This window comes from Harpia harpyja, chromosome 2, assembly GCF_026419915.1.
Source record: "Harpia harpyja isolate bHarHar1 chromosome 2, bHarHar1 primary haplotype, whole genome shotgun sequence".
Classification (NCBI taxonomy): Eukaryota; Metazoa; Chordata; class Aves; order Accipitriformes; family Accipitridae; genus Harpia; species Harpia harpyja.
The window spans coordinates 49814072-49834699 of record NC_068941.1 but is presented as its reverse complement, the minus strand read 5'-3'; the positions used below and the strand labels follow the sequence as shown (position 1 = coordinate 49834699).

Genomic DNA, 20628 nt, shown 5'->3' with positions numbered 1-20628 from the left:
ATTGTTTGCGATGTGGATTCCTTCAGTGGAGGTAGAGTAGTTATTTTAGTTTCTTGTGATTCATAGGGATCCTAAGAAAATAAATATGGTGGTTTAAATTATCCTGAAAACTGCATTTATGGCATTTTAACTGTAAGAAGTGAACGGTTTATGTTGCCTACTTTGTCAGTTTACCAGCTCTGTAGGCTTCACTGAAACTGAGTAATCTGCTTGAGGCACATGTGGTATTCAGTCATTCTTCTAATAACTTAATAAACCACAGTGAATACTGTATCTGCAAAGTACTGCGTATAGCTAGATTTGCTTACTTAATCACTGATTTTGCAAGATTCTGAAGTCAGCAGAAATAGATGTATGATTATCAAACATGTATTGTATGAGCTGGATTTTTATATTTTTCTGGTCTTTGGAACAAATTCCAGATGATTTTTAGGAAATCAGCAGCACAAGGTACATTGGGTGTATTTTCCAACAGCATCTTTTCACAGCTCTTTCGCTTTAGTATGCAAGGCCAGTTAGTGCCATCTGTCACATGTTTGTGATATATAGGCCACGAGACAAGGGAATCACGCTCTTAGAGTGGAAAATGAAGAAATCTTCCTGATAGAAACATTAACAACATTTTCCTACTACAGTCAGAGCTAATTCAGGTTGTTGTAAATTCACTTCCTTTTAAAGGTGCGAAACCAAATAGTAAACTAAGTGAAGTTACAATCTGTAAATCTGTTGTCACTATCTTCTCTGTTGGGAGGGTCACAGACAGTCTACTGGAGCCACCTTCTTACAGCTAAAAATTTCCTTCCTTTCAAAATGTGAAAGCCTGTGTTTCAGATGCTGTTGTGTCTAAGTTTGATGCTTGCTGATAACCTTTCTGTTAGTCAGTGTATAGTCATTGTTCATTAAAAGAATATTCTTTAGTAATATACATATGTATGTGCAACTGTTTTCTTTTGAGGGAAAAACAAAAGAGCATGTGTAGAAGCTTTTATATCCCCCCTCTTAGTGTTTGAAACCAGTGTTTTGAGAGGTAGATAAATGGATGTTATTCTGATCTTCTGCCATTCTTTGTTTTTGTTAGCTTTGGTGCTACCACAAGTTAAATATTGCTATCACAAGTTAAATATTGCTACCACTAAAAATGTTACTGTTATCATTTATATCATTGCACTGATATTACTGGAATACTGTGAGAGGTATTACAATGAGACCTGTGATAAAGGCAAGCTGATACGAAATACAATATTTATAAATATTTGCATTAGAAAATGTGGTGGTTCTGTTTTAGTCATGTAGTTAGTATGCAATAGTACTAATCTGGTTTTCCCTATACATGTTTGTTCTGTTACAAAAGCTTGGTGTTTTTTAGATTTAAACTTATGTTTTAAACACTATTTGTATTATGGGAAGCAAAACATGTAAGGGTCTGTATCAGGACAAGCAATTGCTAACTTACACAGGGCTGTGTCATAGTGTGTCTGGAAACAGCAACCATCCTAAAGAGCCCTGGCAGATGACCCCACTGGTTCTGTAAGGAGAAGATTCACCTGGGCAACAATTCAGCTATCGGAGCCTGTGAACAGGAAGAAGAGACAGGAAAGAAGTGGAGGTGGCCACGGTTTGCGTATACCAGACTAGTAGGATGACTGCCTGTGGTTGAAGTCCAGGCTTGTACAGTCATTTGAGATGTATACTGCCTTTTTGGAGGTGTAGACTGCCTTTTGGTAAGGATTGTTTTCACACTTCTGATTATGTAATAGTATCCAAGTAGTTATTTAAACAATAGTTTACTTTTCCTTTATATAACTAATTAATATATTATCTAGGGAGTATGAGCTGAAGTTTTTAGCTTCATATCTGTAAAATTAGCATGAAAAGGTTATTATAAAATGTTAGTTTTATATAAAAAATAGTTATTTTTAAAGTATGCCTTCTTAGAAGTATGTTTGGTTTTAGATAATAGATTTTATTGTTGCATTAGGTCAACTCAATACCTCTAAAATATCTGAAAAAAGTTATGTATCTGAAAAAAGTTACAAATATCAGCAAAAAATATTTTATTACAGAATGAATTTCCACCTGGCTGAGAGAGTTGTGGTTGTTCAGCCTGGAGAAGAGAAGGCTCCGGGGAGACCTTATAGCAACCTTCCAGTACCTAAAGGGGGTCTATAAGATGGGGAGAGACTTTCCGGGGGTATGTAGTGATGGGACAAGGGATAATGGCTTTAAACCGAAAGAGGGTAGGTTTAGATTAGATATAAGGAAGAAATTCTTTACTGTGAGAGTGGTGAGGCACTGGAACAGGTTGCCCAGAGAAGTTGTGGATGCCCCATCCCTGGAAGTGTTCAAGGCCAGGTTGGATGGGGCTTTGAGCAACCTGGTCTAGTGGAAGGTGTCCCTGCCCATGGTAGGGCGGTTGGAACTAGGTGATCTTTAAGGTCCCTTCCAATCCAAACCATTCTACGGTTCTATGAATTTTTTGGTCTTCATCTGTGCGAATACAGTCCACTACCTCTAGGCAGAGAGCTGTATTATTTAATACTGTGTTAAGCAGCTCTCTTTCTTGGTTGTCTGGAATTTTAGATTGGCTATAATCACTATGTGCCTGTGACTTGAAGCATTTGCAATAGACCTTTCTCAGCAGGTGGATCATCTTCATAGGAAATATCTTTTTCTCTTCTAAATGCCTTTATTTCCTTTTAGTATTAGTTTACTTTATAAACATGTAAAATGGAAAGCATATATTCCTATGTAATAAACATATTGCTAAATCTTGCTTCACGTGCCGTGCAAAACTAAGATAACTGGTCTTTCCACAGAAGATCTGAAAAGGCTAAAATTAACTATTACCATCCCAATCTGGAGTTTTAGTATCAACTTGTCAGTCTTACACAATCAGTATGTACTGTGTGTGACTCCAAGTTTACATTTGTAATAATAAAATACTCACAAATCCCGTGATATGCTTTTGCCACATATTTTTACACTTTATTGCTATATAAAGTTGCCTGGGAATTCAGTATCCATAGTGCACAACAGCATCATGTAATTCTGCCAGAAGTCTGCATCTTACTTTGCTCTAATTGCAATCTTTTTTTGGCCTTCTTCAGGCAAAGAGGGCTCCAGATTTCTTCTGTAATTGGCATCTTTAAAAGTGTTTCTAAGAAAGTAGTTTTGCTACAGGTGAGCAGACAGAAGAAGCCTAGATTATCAGAAACAACTTTCAGAAGCAGCCTCATCCATATGTCATAGTCAGAATTCTGTGGTTTGGACTTGAACATTTCATGATTATTTAAATTCTTATGCTCGATCCTTTCCTGTTCCAAGAAAGTTATAAGATTCATAGGGCAGAGATGTGGTTTGCGCTGCTATTGCTCCTCTTCCATTAGCTTGTGAATTCTCTACTGCCTTTAGAGGTGCTCCATGAAATCTCATCTCAACTGTCCTATTCCTAGGAAGGAAGCAACCATCAAACTTTTAGAGGGTGAAGATTTAGGGTTGTGTTCTGCATACCTGTAGAGAGTTGTACGCCACAAATTAATCTGTTAAGATCAATGGGTTCTTATGTCACATCAGCTTCTGTTCAGAGTAGAATAACAAAATCTGGCCCTTGCAGAATGTGAGTGTAACTTGCATATTATAGTATGATGATCTCTTCTTTATATAATCCTAACAGTCTGGCTTTAGTTTTGAGGAAATGATATGTATGATTACATACAAAATTTCTTCCAGAAATACAGAAACAGAAGTTTCTGCTTTATTTTTATTATGTGTTATTTCTACTTTAATAAAAAATACTTTAAAGTCTTTGTTGCTTTTATCCTTTGTCTACTGTTAATCCTTTCTCCTTTTATCATTTCCTGACAAACTTTAATTGAGCATTCTCTACTCCAATTTTGTTTTCTTTCCACCTGAAGTTCATAAGTTTAGACTCTGTATTAACCTAATCTCAGAAAAAACCCTCATGGACCTATCCTGACATTTTCTTACTAGTTTCTTTTTTATGTCCTCCACAGTGAGGATATTTCAGTTTCTTTTACCTCATTTATATTGTTACCTGGAGTTTTTTGGTCTTACCTTGCAGGAGTACATGATTATTAAGAAATCCTTCTTTCTCCCTGCTGTCTGTATGTTTTCCTTCTGAAGTTTGCCTTTGCTCATCTCCTCCCTTTGCTAATAATTCCTCTATGCTTCATGGTACCAACTATCTTCTTTGCTCAAACTGTTTCAGTGAATAATGTCATGAACTTACACCAAGAAATTGTTCCCATATGGTTTGCAAGAGAGCCTGAGCACCTCTTTTAAAAAAGTTCCATGGGGCATGGCTTCTGCATACCCTAAACAAACCTTCTTGCTTGCAAACATCCTATTCTATCTTGTCTCTCTTCAAAAAACACATTTGGAAAAGTGTTTCTGCAAGCTTGAGATAGATAGCTTGAGGGGGCAGGCTGCTATCTCAGTCTCTTAACAGCCTCTTAGGATCAGTCCCTCAGGGGGCAAGAGAATCAGCATGAGGGCCAGCATTGCTGTTTTACAGAGTAACAGATTATTGTGCATTCTAGATGTGAACATCAACTAGTCAAAGTTCCTTGTGATTGGAAAAAAAAAAAACCAACAAAAACCCCAAAACCCCAAACTGTCAAAACTCACCTACCCTAATGGCAGTGATTACATGCATTTCTCATCTTTCTAAATTGCCTATGCCAGCTATAAAAAAAGGCATTTTTTAATTAGGAATTGTACTATGATAATCTAAGTAACTTTTTAGTACTTTGATAGCTTTTTAGATAGTATTTTATTTTCCTTATTGGGTTTGTTTTAGCTTGGAAATAGGTATAATTGCCTGAATCTACTTGCATTCAGAGAGTATAGGTCCAGTTTGCTGGCAATTATGTGCTATTCAGCACCTGTAGTATCTGAATGTCGTTATCTATATTGGAGAAGTTATAAATTCAGGAAGATAAATGTGAGGCAGAATTATAAATACTGGAAAACTAGTTCCACAGTAATACCTAGTATTCTGGTGGGCTAGGCCAACCCAAACCTCTGTAATGTTAGGTGTTAATTGCTTATTCAGGCTGAAGTGTACACTTTATTTGACTAAAAAGGTTTTCTGCACAGCACAAGAATCATGTGTCACAGGGCAAACTAATGTGTTTTTTGTGTTGCTGTTAACTGCAAATAAATGTCTGCAGTGCATTCCTATATTAACCAGATTAAAGAAAAACATCCCTAGCTAGTATGTAGATTGTTCCAAAACAATATTAAATAATTTTGATAGAAAAATATATATTGGTGTGCATTAGCTGAGTACCAGCCTTCAACATTGAGGGTAGAAAGTGTACCATGATTAGACTGAATAGTGTAAATGCTTCAGGGTTCCTACAATTTGCAATTCCTTTTAGGACACAGTAAAATATAAAGGGTCAATCTTAACAGTTCTTCTTGGCTTATTTGTTGGGGTAGTAAATCCATTTATTATGGTGGAGCAATGGTGATTTACTCCAGTGAAGCAACTTGTTCCACAAGTCCAAAACATTATTACTTCTAGACACAGTTAACAGAAGCTAATTATGAATATTGAAATACTTTTGAAACAGGATGTAATAATTGTGAGCTCAGTTGTTTGAAGGAGTCTCAACAGCCAAAAAATAAGTAATTTGTTATAATACACTTTTCGCAAAAGCCTGCTACACATGGATATGATCATTCAACAATTAATCTCATTGCTTGCTGATCTATTTTATTTTTTAATCCTTGAATTTGCCAAAGCACCATGAAAATACGCAGTAGGAAATCTGCAATGTTGATCTGACTCACTGAGAATGTTTTCACTCACCTCTGACTTGTCTCTGCTGGGATAGTCTATTCTGTACTCAGCTACAACCTGTTCATTGAGATGTTGGCATTGGTGGCTTCCAGCAATAACTTCTGTCAGAGGAAGAAAGTGTTTTCTCTAGAGGTATTTTAATATTCATCTTGTTGGATAGAATCCAGATTCAGATTAATGAGTTAGGAATTCCACTTAATATGGAATAATTAATGTCCCAGCAGCAGAAAAAGAACTAAAAATTGAAATATCAGCTTGATTTAAATCACAAATTGAAAACAGTGATGTTTGTGTTTTTAACATTTCTGAACATAGTGTTGTGAGAAAAAGCAGATCTGGAACCTGTGGACCGTCTACAATATTAAGACTGTATGCAAAGTATGTTTTAGATTATTCTATTAAAAAAAAGGCTTTTACTAATTTCAAGGTGTTTTTCACAATTAATTTATGTTTAGATAATAATTCAGCTTATTCTACCCAGCAACCTAGGTTAATATGTGAAGACTGCATGATCAACACGAATTTGTTAAAATCAGATTTATCTTAGCAATCTTCATTGACTGCCTTTTAATAGAAATGTCTCATGACTTTAAGTATATCATTATATAATATTGACAGGACTTGTGCATTTAGTGAATGGGTATTCAAGGTTTCTTTTTGTTCTTCTTATTTAATGTAGCTTTAGTCTTCACCTAATGTATATCTTTCCAATCCTGTCAGGAGTACAAAATTTATCATTTTGTCTCTTCTTCCTTTGCTCCTTACCCACCTCTTTCCTTCCATTCTAGCCTACACAAGTGTAAGCCCTGCTTGTCCTTTTTCTTTGTCCCTGCCCATCTCGCCCATTGGCTCATGTTCATCACCCCTTCTGCCATTCCCTTCTACCTCCCTGGTTATTGTCATGCTCTGCCTGCAGCGTCTGAGACTTTGCTGAAACACAGATGGCAATTAATCTCCCTGAGTTCATCCACAAAGAATCAAATTTTATTTTAAAGGCAGGCAATCTCCATTTTACAAGGCCTATATTTTATTATCTATTATAATTTCATTGGAAAATCAAAGTTTATGTGAAATTTATTAGATGCTGCAGAATAATTTAATACCAACACTATCTTCAAAACTATATATATATATATTAAAAATATTACTGTTGTAATACGTTCTCTTTAAATACAGCACACACTAAATGTAGTTGTATTGCAATAGAATTCTGACTTTTAAAGAGGTAGTTGCGTGATTGTTTCACAATTTTTGTTTATATTTTTACTCTTTGCATTATATAAGATCCTTTCTCCTTGCAGTAAGTCTGGCTATTCCATCTCATGTAGTCTAATCTTTAGAGATTTTAGTACTTCTCTCTGTAGAGAGTGTATGAGGAAGAAATTGATTTCTATATTTGCTAGCGTATAGCTATACATATTCTTTCCTTGTGAAAGGAAGGCTTAAGTGAAAGTTATTCCTTTAGTTACACATAAGGCTGAGGAAAAAGCAGAGATCTTTTAGTACACTTTTTGATACAAGCAGCTCAGTGAGAGGCTCAGTATGGATGGTTTAAAGGGCTGTTGCAAGGGCTGAAATAGTCTCTGGACTTCCCAAAAGTCTTAATCTCTTTAGGGCAATGATAGCTTGTAATGTCTACAGACTGAGCCCACAGAGGTCTGTGAGAGGAGCTGCTGCTGGCAGAACTCCCACACTTCAGCCACTGGTGGAGGTCACAAGTTTATAAGGTGTATAATGTAGGAGTTGGAAGAGATTTTATGGAATAATCACAAAGTTGCTGCCTGTTTCTTGTAAGTTTATTTTCATCAATAATGACAAGATAGGTGCAAAACATAATTTTCCCATTAAAACAGTGTTCCACTGGCTGAATTACTATAAAATTAGGGAAATGGAATTTTTACGATGTAATCAGCAATGATATGTATTAAAATAAATTTCAGCTTTGCATCATCTGATACTGTCTATAGCGTTAAATATATTTCACCATTTTGAATAGTTCATGTATCTATTCCATACAGATGCCAACTTACCCTAGTTTTCACTTGAGTATGAAAGAAAAAGTGATGTAGAAAAAAAGCTGAGAGGGCTTTGTTATTGGAATGCTAGGGAAAAATGTATCCTGTCTCATTCCCAGAACCCTTCAGTTATCACCTTCTGAAGAAATGCTACGATAAGTGCCAAAAGCATTCATTTATAATACTTCTCCCACCCCCAATCAGGTCATAAGTTTAACTGCATTTTTATGACACTAATGTAAGCTTAAGATACATTCAGTGAAGTTGTAGACACAGTCATACATCTGAAATATCAACTGTAAACTTGAATCTGACTTTGAATCTCTTGAAAACAATCCAAACTCAAAGAAATTTTAATGGGTTTTGAGCTTTGTTATTGTACATGTAAAACATGTATTGAGAGTTGTCTTTTGGATGATGATGAAAAGTGTGATCCTAAAGACATGTTATCATTAAATATTTCTTTTCATAACAATAAAAGTATTAATCTTTATGTCCTGAGAAACATCCAGTTTGGGTGGTTGTTTGGTGCATGTCAAAATTCATCTTGCAGATCCTAATGGGTCTCTGGCTTATTTTTTGTCCTACTTTCTTATGAGCTATTGCTATCTTGACCTGGACAATATGACTGGAACTTATTAACATCTTAAATCTGCATATTACCATTTTCTAAATAGTTGTACAACTCCTGCTGTGTCATATTGATAAACTGGAAGCTTACTGTGGCTAGTTTTTTAGAGGAGTCCAAGTAGGAAACATTAAAACCTGCCGATCCAAGGCAATGGTCACTAGGAATGTTTCCAAGTTTAGACAAAACACTTAGAGCAGAGAGGTGCTGTCAAACATCTTTTCACAAACCCTGGTCATGAGAGAACGTTTAGGAGGCAGAGTCTCCTTAAGCCACTGTGGAGCTTCTAGACAGTGCTGGGCAGGACAACCACACGACAACCCAGGTAATGTCTGTAATAAATTGAGCCTTCTAGGGCTCTGCATGTTATGGTGTAAGCCATCCTTCCATTTCTTGAGCTTTGGGTCTGTGAAATGATGTTTTTAAAGCCTCATTAGAGAAGAACACCAGATGATCTGACCTTATTACTTTCATAATAACATGTTTATGGTTTGAAGTAAGGGATCTCTCTTGAACACTTTATTATTCTGTTTCAGACACTTTGGAGAATAAGTGGAAAAATAATAATGAAGAGAAGATAGCACAGATTGGCATTGCAGCTTGAGAACTACTTGTACATGTAGAGAGGTTTATTGAAGATTGTGACAAAATATCTTTTCTATAACCTAAATGCTGGATACAATGTGCTACTCAGGAGATGTGTCAGATTCTTGTTTCCTTTTTCTTTTCTTTTTTTCTTTGTCACTTTATTTAGAGGAAAATAAAATGAAAATTAACTGACTTCTAAATTATTCTGACAAGTTGTGCGCTTACATACATAGATCTATTTTTGCATTTTATTAAATTAAATGGCCCAGTGTTTCTTTTATCAATGTTATTTTATTTGAAAGTTCACTCCTGTCCTCAGCTTCAGCTGTCATTATAGCACATCAGCACTTAAGCTGACTTCAGTGTAGAAACTCTGAGGCTTAGTCGGTCTGATTATCTCACCCTGAAATTTCAGAGTCAGCTTTAAATATTTATGCAGATAAATAATTGTTGCTGTTCCTATACAGGATTGACATCTTCAAGTATGTGATATATGGTGTAGCAGCTGCATTCTTTGTATATGGCATTTTGCTGATGGTGGAGGGATTCTTTACAACTGGTGCCATCAAGGATCTCTATGGGGATTTCAAAATCACCACTTGCGGCAGATGTGTCAGTGCCTGGGTAAGTAGTTAAGACAGCTTTTGCATTATGACAATTTCAACATGTTTTGTATATTTGTAGTGCCTTGTGATGTTTATTTTTTGTTTTCTGTTTCTTTAATATTTTCTGATACTTCAGTTTAGTGGTTAGAAATCATAGCAAAGGAGAATAGAGTGTTAGAAATGTTCTCTGTATTGGTTAATCACTAGGAGCAATTAATTCCACCAGCTGAATGGGAAAGCTTATTCCCTCAGCAACATAAGCTGTTTGGGACAGGACTAAAAGTGTGTAATGCCTTCAGCTCTACTGGGCAAGAAATATTTTTCTTACTAATATTTTCACTGTTATTTTAGACATCTTGCTTGTTCCTCTTTGGGACAAGCTGAGACCTGTCATCAGGTTTTGTTTTGTTTCTAATTGGCAAACAGTCCATTATTTACTCCTATGTTGTCTCTGCTGTGGAAAGACCACTCACTTATGACGCTGGAAAACCTAGATTCAAAAAATTCTGATTTCTACTGGGCCTTAAGCGGAGATTTGTCATACTAAAATTGCTGACTGCTTGAACTGGGATTATTTTAAGATCTCTGTTCAATATCAGGTAAGTAATTAATTTTTTTGGTATTATTTGACTCTTCTGCATCTAAGGTAAGAGGCCTGGACACTTGGTAGCTGTTGGAGTTGGATATTTCTGCAAACACCATCAGTATCAACAAATCATATTTTCTGATGGAAAATGAATGATGAAACACAGCCAAGTAGATCTGGGTGTTAAGATACGCTTAATATTATACTATTTATTTATATTTATAATATACTATTATATACTATAATATATATTTACAATAAATGATAAATAAAATAATAGCCAGAGGAGGGTTTCCCATTGTACCCTACTACAAATGTCAATGTTTATTAAACTGGAATACAGACTAAGAAAAAATATAGGCAATAGAGAATATCTTCCAGTAACACTAAAGAGTATCAGAACTAGTATTTTGGGTATTCTGACATTTAAGGCTAAACTGAACACAGATAAACTACGCATTGGAGATTGGAGAATACAGCATATATGCCATCCCTACATAGATGTAACATGCTCCACAGTAATGCTGCTTTTTCATCCTTTTTTTCTTTTGTTCCTGTCAAATGTCATTGTATGATTTTGGCACTTCAACTAAGAATTGTTTTAAAACCTTTAAATAAATATATAAATAAAGACTGCGAAAATTTTAAAGAAAGAGCAGTCATTGCTTAAACCAACACTGCTTTCATCTCCTGGAAAGAAATCTCTAATCTATATTCACTGAGAACCTACTAAGCTAGTTCAAATTCTGTACAGAATAGCAAATTTTTCAGAACATTGTTTTTAATTTACAGCTCCCATAAATGCCTGTCCTCAGTATTGCAGCAAAGCAATGCTGCATCCTCCCACAGTTTTGATGCCCTTGCAGTATAAACTGTAATGCTGTAGTACGCGTCTAGAAGAAATGAACAGTTAAGCATCTGTTCTATGGTTATTATTAATGATTCATTAAATTAATTCCTTCAGCATTTTACTTTCTTCATCAGTAATTTGTAAAGTTTGTGTTTTACTTTAAGAAACCTTGCGTTGATATACATTGTGCAGCTAAGGTTAAGGCTGTATATTGTTTAAGATTACAGTTAAAATAAACCATCAATTATTTTGAGTTAAATGCATTGTTATTATTATTCTTGAAGTTAGTGGAAGTTTTTTCTTTTCCCTGGAAACAAAAAAAGTCTGCAGTTTGATTGCTTGTCTTATTCTGATGATATATCAGTAAGATTGCTATAAAAATGTCTGGAGCTATTTTGGGTTATTATTCTGGCTTTTGCTTCTGTGCTTTAGAGGTTTGAGACCAAGACAGAATATACAGCATTTTTGTCAATTAAAACGTGATACACTTTTTGACTAGGTTTATTTTGATTATCTCGTATTTAAAATTCTTAAGGGTGAATAACAGATTACATTTAAAAAAAACATTTGGAATTAGAAAATACTTCAGACCAGCAGCGATATGTTTATAATTTATTCAGTTCTTTAAATCATGCAATGATATGAAGGAATAAGTTCTAAGTAAGTACAACAAAAAGATGACTGGAGAGGTAAATCAAACCTAATCAGTATCCTTGCATGTCAAGCCCAGTTTGTTCTATTGCTATGCAAATTTGCTGTAATAATTTTTGTTATGTACAGTTGCCAAAATGAGATAATGTTATTGGAGAGGATTGGCAGATACTACACATTGCAAGAAAGCTTCCTTGTATAAAATTTTGAGATAGCAGTTTTGTAAATATTAAAATCTAAGCTGTCAAAGACTAAACAGTTGGTTTCTTTTAGCAATACCTTAATACTAACAGAAATGTACACACAGGATATTTGTTGTTTTGAAGAATTACTTCTCATTAATATTTTGCACGAGCATATTTATTATGTCTGACTAAACCTATTAGGAAAATGGAGGAAAAAATCAACAAAAAATTTCAAGGAGGAAAAGCTTGTTTTAACTTTGTATGGACAAGCTATATTTCTCACTGGAAATCTGAAAAGTAACATCCTTTTTTTCTTTTTTATCAAAATGTTCTTTGAAAAGCAGACTCCTAAGAGCTCTGAAAACCAACATCTACAGAAACTTTTCATGTGCCCATCCTGACCTCCCTCCTTCACTGTAACAACTGGCTCACTTTCTAGCTTTACATGGGCAAAAGGAATTTTTTTTTGCCTGAAGTAATGGAAAAAGAAATAGCTCAACCTAACCTTTCCAGTGCTTGTATAGTTGATTAACCAGCCTACATGAGCATTCAGAGGCTTAGCATCCAAGTCATGCCAGTGCTGCTGTGGAGTGTACCCTCTCAGATCTGAGAGAGGGCCTGTGAAAGTGACAGTGAAGAGTCTCATTGGCAGCGTTTTCAGAATTAATTTACTGTGAAAAGTAAAATGCAATATAACAATGCCAGTCACATTCAAGGAGGGATGGATGTGGTTTTTGTCTTCATTTTTCAATACCTGAACATGCTTTTAGAGAATTAAATAAACAGTTATATATAATTGTGCTGCAGCATGATTAGTGAAGAATGGGAGACAGGCCTGAAGCCAACTGTGACACTGTATATTTGTGATTTAATACCCTTCCTATTTATATTCAGCTAGCTTGATCATGGAAAGCCTCATTTATACCTTGTTTTAGAATGTCTGCTTACAGAGTCAATAAAAAAATGAAGAAACAAACACAAATGAGGCTTTTTTCCTCATTTTATGCTATGAAATGGGAAAGCAGTTCTTTTTATTTCATCAGAAAACATTGGATAAAGATTTCATCCTGGCAGTTGTATTTCTATTTCTTCGTATCTTACCTTTTACAAGAAACATGTTAAGGCTATAGAGAAACATGTTTTATATTCCAAGGTGCACTGACTAATATATCTTCTGTATCTTTAGTATTTAGGAACCTTTTATTTTAGGGAGCAAAAGGGATTTTTCTGCCTTAGAAAATTATTTTGGCTACCTGAATACCTATGTGCTATTTGACCCATGCTTCTTGAGTGCTTAAACTAAAACTTGAACCTTCCAAAATATTTCCAAATTTTATTTTGCAAGAAAAATCAGGGAAACTTCACAAATGTTTTGACAAACCATCTGTAAAGGATGAACTTGTCACTTCATCTTGCCCTTACCAGACCAGTTATTCTAGAGGCAGTGAAACTGCATCATATTGACATTTGATTCTTCGTGTAACAGGAGTTCACTGCAGGCTCAGCTGGCTTTCCCACCCAGAACAGATGCACCATTTATGAATGCTAGAAATGAAGCTCTCATTTCTGAAAATCAGATACCATATCTGGATATTCTGGTGGCAAAATGCTGAGCTGACAGACAGAGAGGCCTTCCTTCTGATTGAATACTGCTGTATTGGAGGAATGCAGAATGCTTCATGCCACTGCTTCTTCATTTATGAGAAGTAAAGGACCTTCTCTCCAACACAGCAGATGTACTTATGGGTCTAGAATTCGTTAATCCAATCTTAAATAAGGAAAGCCTCTAACAAAACTCTTGTCCCTATACATGTTAAGTAGTGAAAGCCATGAGTAGTTTCAGACACTGACATGGGAAATGGGGAAGGTGACATTCATATGGTGGTCTGACCTTTCAGACTGCATAGTTAAAAACCAGAATCATGAATTATTGCCACAAATGACCCAGAAGCTGATGGACAAGTTAATTTCAGAGGGATTATATTGCGACACAGATGTATCCCACCTAACTAGGAATGTCACTAAGATTGCCAAGAGAAGGGCCTACGCTCCTTCAGTAGTTAAAGGAGAGAGAGGGTTAGAGACTTCCTCAGATGAGCTGAATTTTTCTGCAAGTGACTGTCCTATTTTCTGCAAAGAGAATAACCCTCAAGTCTTTTAAGTTAGGTCCTTTATATTAAGCACTTCAGTCAACTGTCTAAATTTAGTAGAATGCATCCTGCTTGGCCCCTTTAATTGGAGTTTAGGTGAATAACATTTGCAATCTAAACACTGCTGGAGTTAGTAAATAAAATAAGTTTCTGGAAGTCATCTTATCTCTGGATACTAAACCAGTGTTTGAATTTCTTGAGAGCACGGGGTTCCTTGTAATCTTCTGTGCTTGTTCTTGAAATAGGAAGGACAAGTCCTAGCAATACTTCAGAACTCAGCTGAGTGGTTAAGAGAATCTCTTCTCTTTATGCCATTACTCTCCCAACTGCATTGTTAATATACACACGGTTTCTTGAAGTGAAAGAGGAATGCAAGTTTGGGGTTTTTTTGTCTATTTGTTATGCTTCTAGAAATCTTTTGCAGTGAGCTCAGAAATTATTTTGTTATATATTTCTAGATGCTGACTGTACTTTTGGTCTGTCTTATTTCTTTAATCTTTCCAGGTTGTTTTGTTTTTCTTTATTTTATACTTCCAGATTTTCTCACTCAGGGATGTCACACTTAAAAAAGTCATTCTTTCGACTGATCATTCCTCTTCTCGCATAACTTACCATGTGTTTTATACGCAGCCCTTTTGTTGACTGCAGTGTTCATTGCTTCCTTTAATAGAGGAGTGTGCCAAACATTATAATATGCCTTGCCAGTAGCTTCTCAGCTTTTCTTGGTCTTGCTGCTCACTGACAGAATTTTTATTATTGGTGATAAACTGGACAAAATATTTTTGCTTCAGATTGTGCTGTAAGTGTGTCTTTCACATTGACGACAGATTTTTTCCTTGGCATGTAAGCTCGGTCAATAAGTAGGTTTTTTAATGAAACTATTTTCTGAAAATGTGCTGTCATACGTTTCCAAAGTGTGCTTGACTGTGGTAGTTGTTACACTTTCTCCATGGGCTTTACCTTTCTATTATGAACCATCATAAATTGTTCAAGGTGATAGCTTTATTTTCCCCTAGGTTCAGATAATCCTTCTCAGTTTTAACTTGAATGCTCATTAGATGATCACCATTTTCCCTGAACCTTGTTCTCACCTGGCTGCCTTATTCTTTTTCACTGCATCTAGACATCTTACTCTTTTTATAGTTGTTTAAACCTGTGAATGTCAGGGGCATTATCATAAATTCACAATTTTATGGTCAAAGATGTGTCCTTTACCAACTCCCAATGCTTTCTAGCCTGCTTGTTTTTCAGTTCTCCCACTTAAAGTTACTATCCCCCAAACCCACAGAAACCATATACAGCTTTTTGTTCTTCTTATCAACTGCATCTTCCTATTGATGTCTTATATCTTCATAGTTACCATTGTAAATGTTTTTTGGTATTGCTTGCCCAGGACGAAGGAGGGAAACTTGTAAATTTATCCCTTCACTGCTTGTATCCTTTTATTTGCATATGATGATTAGCATTCAAGTTAAGCTGGTTAGATTTAGCAAACCAGAGTATCAATACTTCTTTTAGCTGAAGAGCTTTAACATTTAAGGTCACATTTTTAGAATCCCCTCGCTGATTAGAAGCCATGTTATTGACCTTCACTCCTTGGCAAGACAGCAAATGAGAAAGGAAAGTCCCTACCCCTTGATTCTCTCATAGGCTTTTCAAGCCCCATTAAGAAGAAATCAGGAAAGAACACATGTTCTTGTTTTTGATAGCCAAGCATTCATTTTGACTGACGCATCTGTTTAGAGAAGTTATAAGAGTATTATTTCTGCTTTCTAGTTTAAGCTTCACTGTCTTGTTCCCAAGTATAGACCATACAAACTTCCTGAACAAAAATCACACTCTTGGCAATGCGAAAAATGTAAACAATCTGTATAGTGCAGTCTTTTCCCAGATGGGTGTTATCTTTTTCTGTGTATAGAAAACTTGTCATCACTGAAAACCATTAGAGTAAGGATCAGGATTTTATAAATAGGTTATCAGCAATTTGGAGGCAAAATACCTGGAAAATTTACTACTGGAACCTGTCTACGTTGGCAGGGAGTGGGTCATGATGGAACTGATTGTTTTTCATGTTTTATGTCTTTGAATTGAATAGTTACGTGGCATGAACACAATCTGAAGAACCCATGAAGCAGCAGTATTTAATGAAGATAGCTACTCAATTTTTAAAAAAAGCAGTTTTAAAGCCAGAATACTTGTTGGTAATCATGTTTAAATACAAAACCAATAGGTTAGCTATATTCCCTGAGAGTACCTCAAAGTGTTAGAAACACCACCAAAAAGAAAAACAAAAGGAAGAGAAAAACTTTGAGAATGTGAAAATATAAGCATATACATTTTGAGAAAAAGTAATTCCTGTCTGGAAGATTGTAAAATTAAATAGGAAATTCTGCTGCTGTTAAATGGCAGATAAGATCCAATGCTCTCTGTAGGACTTCAGAAGCCTGTTGGACTACAAAAATGATAGTCTTGCCTGAAGGACATATAAAATAATTAATGCTAACAACTTTAAGCAGCACAGTGCTACAAAACCATACACATCCTAAAGAAGATTCAGAAATAAAAAAAAATTAGTATAATTGGTTTCTAAGGAAGTACCAAAAAGATAAATTATAAAATCTTCAGGCAGAACCTATTCTTGCATCAATGCAAAGCCATCTTCTTCAAATGGACTATGTTCTGATACTGGATTTGGTTACAAAGCAGTTTCAAAAAATGAATCAATTTGTTAGAGAATCTCCTTTTTGTATTTCTGATGCAGCTGTGGAAATCTCCTCCCCCACTGCTACCAGTAAATCAATTCAGAGTAAATCAGAAAGTAAACCAGCTTTTTGTAGGTATCTAAATAGTTACAAAGCAATTGACATCATGCGTAGAATATTTCAACCTTGAAATACACATTTAAAGGAAATTTTAGAAAAATGTATGTGCGGATGAAAAGCAGAAAGTAACAGTGAGAACTGTTTTTATTTTTTCAAAATCAGTTTTTCATCCATCTAAATTGTCTGTAGAAGAAAATGTTTAAAAAAACCCAAACAAAACAGTTCCATAAAACGGATGCTTCAAAATTTAAAATTTCAGGGATTTAATAATTTTCTGGTAATAGTTTTTAACAATCTAAGGAATATCACATTAGCTAGTATTTAGTATATGGATGAATTGTAATTAGGCAAACCTGAGAAGTCTGTCCCACTATGAAGAGAAATTTGGACCAATATTGGCTTTTTTTTTTTCCTCTTGAAGCAGTTGACTTGAATGCAAGCCAAGAAGAATCAACCACATGACAGTAATAGCATAGCATGAAATGTATCCATGTTTCAACAAGACTCTTGGAGCCGTGCCTGGCAATATAATATGTCAGAGAGAGAGATAGGATGAACATGTTTTGCAGAGGCAATAATACATGTCCAACAAGTGATTGTTAGCAATGAGAGTGATATTTTAGACCAAGTGGAAAAGACTTTGTAAGTGTATATTTTCTGTGATTTATAGTGCATTTACTGGTAATATCAGAACATCGGTCTCTTTCTTCCAGCAGAATTATATGTAAAATGAGATAAGTTGAAATACTTTTGCTTCATCTTTTACTTCTGTTCAGGAATGAGGCATGAATGTAGGAGATGCTCATTAGCACAGAAAAGAGAACATTAGAGGAGGGCATTTGGTTGTGAGCTACTTAACAGTCCTTCATAAACATATTTAGATTTCATACTGTGTGTAAGAAGAGGGTGTATGAATACAAAGAGAGGTTGGCCAGGGTGGCAAAGGATGGTCTGTAACATATTAAGCATTGATATATCAATGACTTTAAAGACATCTGTGTAATTTTTTCAATTTCTGATTTATTTGGATTTAAATAATTGGCAATTGCAATGAATAATTTAAAAGGAATATGTAAATGTGTTTATGCAGAATGTGCACAGGGTAAGGAGACGGTAGCATTAACTCAGAGGAATTTCTCCTAGGAAAAATGGACAAGACTGAGGCAGAAGGCCCGAAAGCCAAAGGTCATTTATTAAGTTAAAGCTGGGCAAAGTGCTAAAGCTAAAATAAGTTTTATTAGTATTGAAATCAAATCTATAGATGATTGAAAGTGAATGTGACATTAGAGAGACAGGACAATCGAGGAAGAAATTGAAAAGATCTTCCTGTTCATGCTTCTGACTTGCCATCAAATGACACACAGGGCCTTGTTCTGACGTGTGATTGGGAAACTGCCCCCAGAACCAGGACTATACAGCGCACTGCGGAGGTCAGGTGCCTCCCAGTATTCCAGTTAGAGACAGCCAGGCTAACCCTGGGCTCATCTTCAGGTGATGTCCTGCCCTGACAGGGTTTCATAGTGAATCATAATAGTGAATTATGAACGCAATAGTGAATCCTGCCTTTTGGCAGGAGGGAGGTATGTGATCTCTGTAGATGCAGTTTTGATCTCTGGCAAAAACTGTCAAAGAGAGTTTTTGAGACTGTGAAGAAGTTTGGAAGGAACCTCTTTGATCATCAAGCTGAATGTAAATAATGAAGTTTTGTGTGTGTGTCACAGAATAATAACTCTAAATGAGATGTAAACACAGCAAGGTGTATGTCTTCTTATAACTCTCTGAGTTGAGAGCTCATGTCAGGGAGTTCATATAAAATAAGCATATGAGTAAATTGAGAGGAAGTATAAATGTAAGTACTGAATGGTTTGGAACAAAGATAAAATTACATGGCAACATGAGGTTTCTGGAATTAAGTTTTATTCAGGCACTTCTGAATTTGTTGTTGTTTTTCTATATTATTTTTTTGTAGTAAGCAGCAGTGCCCTCATACAATAAAATGGCTGGGGTTTACTTTGTTTCCATTTCAATTCATGTCTCTGTAGTAACAGTACCTTTCAGATATGATTTCACTGCCTCTGTCCCTAGGGTCACTGAAGCAATCATACAATGTTTCTTCAGGGGTAATAAAATATTTATAACAAAACTAAAACAAGAACAGTGTTTGAGATTCAATGAATGTGCTTTCATGGGACAAGTACCCATAAATTTTAAAAAGAAAGCAGTACCTGTAATCTTGATCTTATTAAAATAGATAGGATTTGGGTAATGTTTTCAGTGGAAACAGGATTTCAACCAGCTGTGACCACTATGAAAGCTGTTGTGCTGTATACGTACCATTTCAGAACATGCTCTGAAATCTCTACTTCCTGACATTGATCTGTGCAACAGATTTTATAAAAAAATCTTTCCAGAAGGGTTGATGGTTTGCTTGCTTTGATGATTTGTGATTCAGGAAAGCCATTACTGGCAATGAAAAGCTTATAAAATCTGGCAAGAGAGTTTTACCAGCCATGGTGTTGGTACAAGAAATTAACCGCTACAAAGGTTAAAGATTTGTTGATCAAATAATTATTTACTTTAGCTATTCTTTCCTACAGTGAACTAAGTATTGATTAGTGAACTTTTATCTTCATGATTCGGTAGATGAATTTCACTATCACTTCCAGTTTGTTTTGGATTTATGTGTTTGGCTTCTTACAGTGAAAATTGAACTGATCAGAGAAAGTAATTTTCACTACCAACGCAATACATAGCATACTAAAGAACAAACTGTGATACCTCTTTAAGATGCTGTACTGCTATTTCATAAATCTTTGGCTTGTCACGTAGCAGAATGGTACTTCAAAGGAGAAAGATCCCTTTGAATCTCAGGAGATTGAGTTCTGAATTTAATTCCTGGAGTGAATAGGCTCCTTAAGCATTTCTTGTAAGGTCTCTAGAGGAAAGAGGGAAGATTGTAATAGCAGAGAAAATTATCTAAAAAAATACTTTAGTCCTCCTCCTGTGGTTTAAAAAAAAATAATACACAATTTCATTCCATTATAACAAGAATTTATAAGCTAACACCTCCTACTGCTAGAAACTAAAAACTTGTTGTGCAAGGTTAACCTTTTGCTTTTTACGGCTCCTACAGCAAAAAGTATATTATTGCCCAGATCACATTTTTGTGATTTGCTTCACTGATACCAGTGATAGCAGCTTCCAGGGATAACTCATAACTACCAAGTGATTTAACATGAATTTTTTCATTTTAGTTATTCTTACATGAAACAAGTGAAATTTCTCTATTTCTCCCCCGTCGTCTTGGTGTTATAACATGAATTTGGGCATATCATTGGCCACTGGCTCTTCAGTCAAAAGTGACTGAAAGACGAAAAATAAAGTTCTTCCTTTTCTAAAATATGTTTTTAAAATGAAATCGGCATTTGATTCACTTTTTCTGAGATACTCAATGAAACAGATTCATGTATTTAAAAGAGAATCCCATCCATAAACAAGCAGTCAATTCTCTCTAAGAAAGCAGCTCTTGTGACTCCCAGCAGCTATCATCTGACAGGTTTCTCCTGCTCTTATTCTATGCCTAAGGCAGATTTTTTTAGAGGCTAATAAGCTCTGTTTTTAACCCTCTTTGCTATACCAATGCTTTGTATTATCTTAGTACAGATTTTTAAGCAAGCTTCTTAAGCACACAAGGCTACAGAGAGTTTCATCCCTACTACAT

The 20628-nt window shown here is 35.4% G+C and overlaps 1 protein-coding gene across 1 annotated transcript in view; it reads left to right on the top strand.

Moving 5' to 3' along the window:
• GPM6A (glycoprotein M6A) overlaps window positions 1–20628 on the top strand; it is a 127914-nt gene that overhangs the window by 90061 nt on the left and 17225 nt on the right. The window contains exon 3 of the mRNA XM_052779362.1: window positions 9526–9682. Within this exon, the coding sequence (XP_052635322.1) occupies window positions 9526–9682 (157 nt within the window). The remainder of the gene's footprint in view (window positions 1–9525; window positions 9683–20628) is intronic.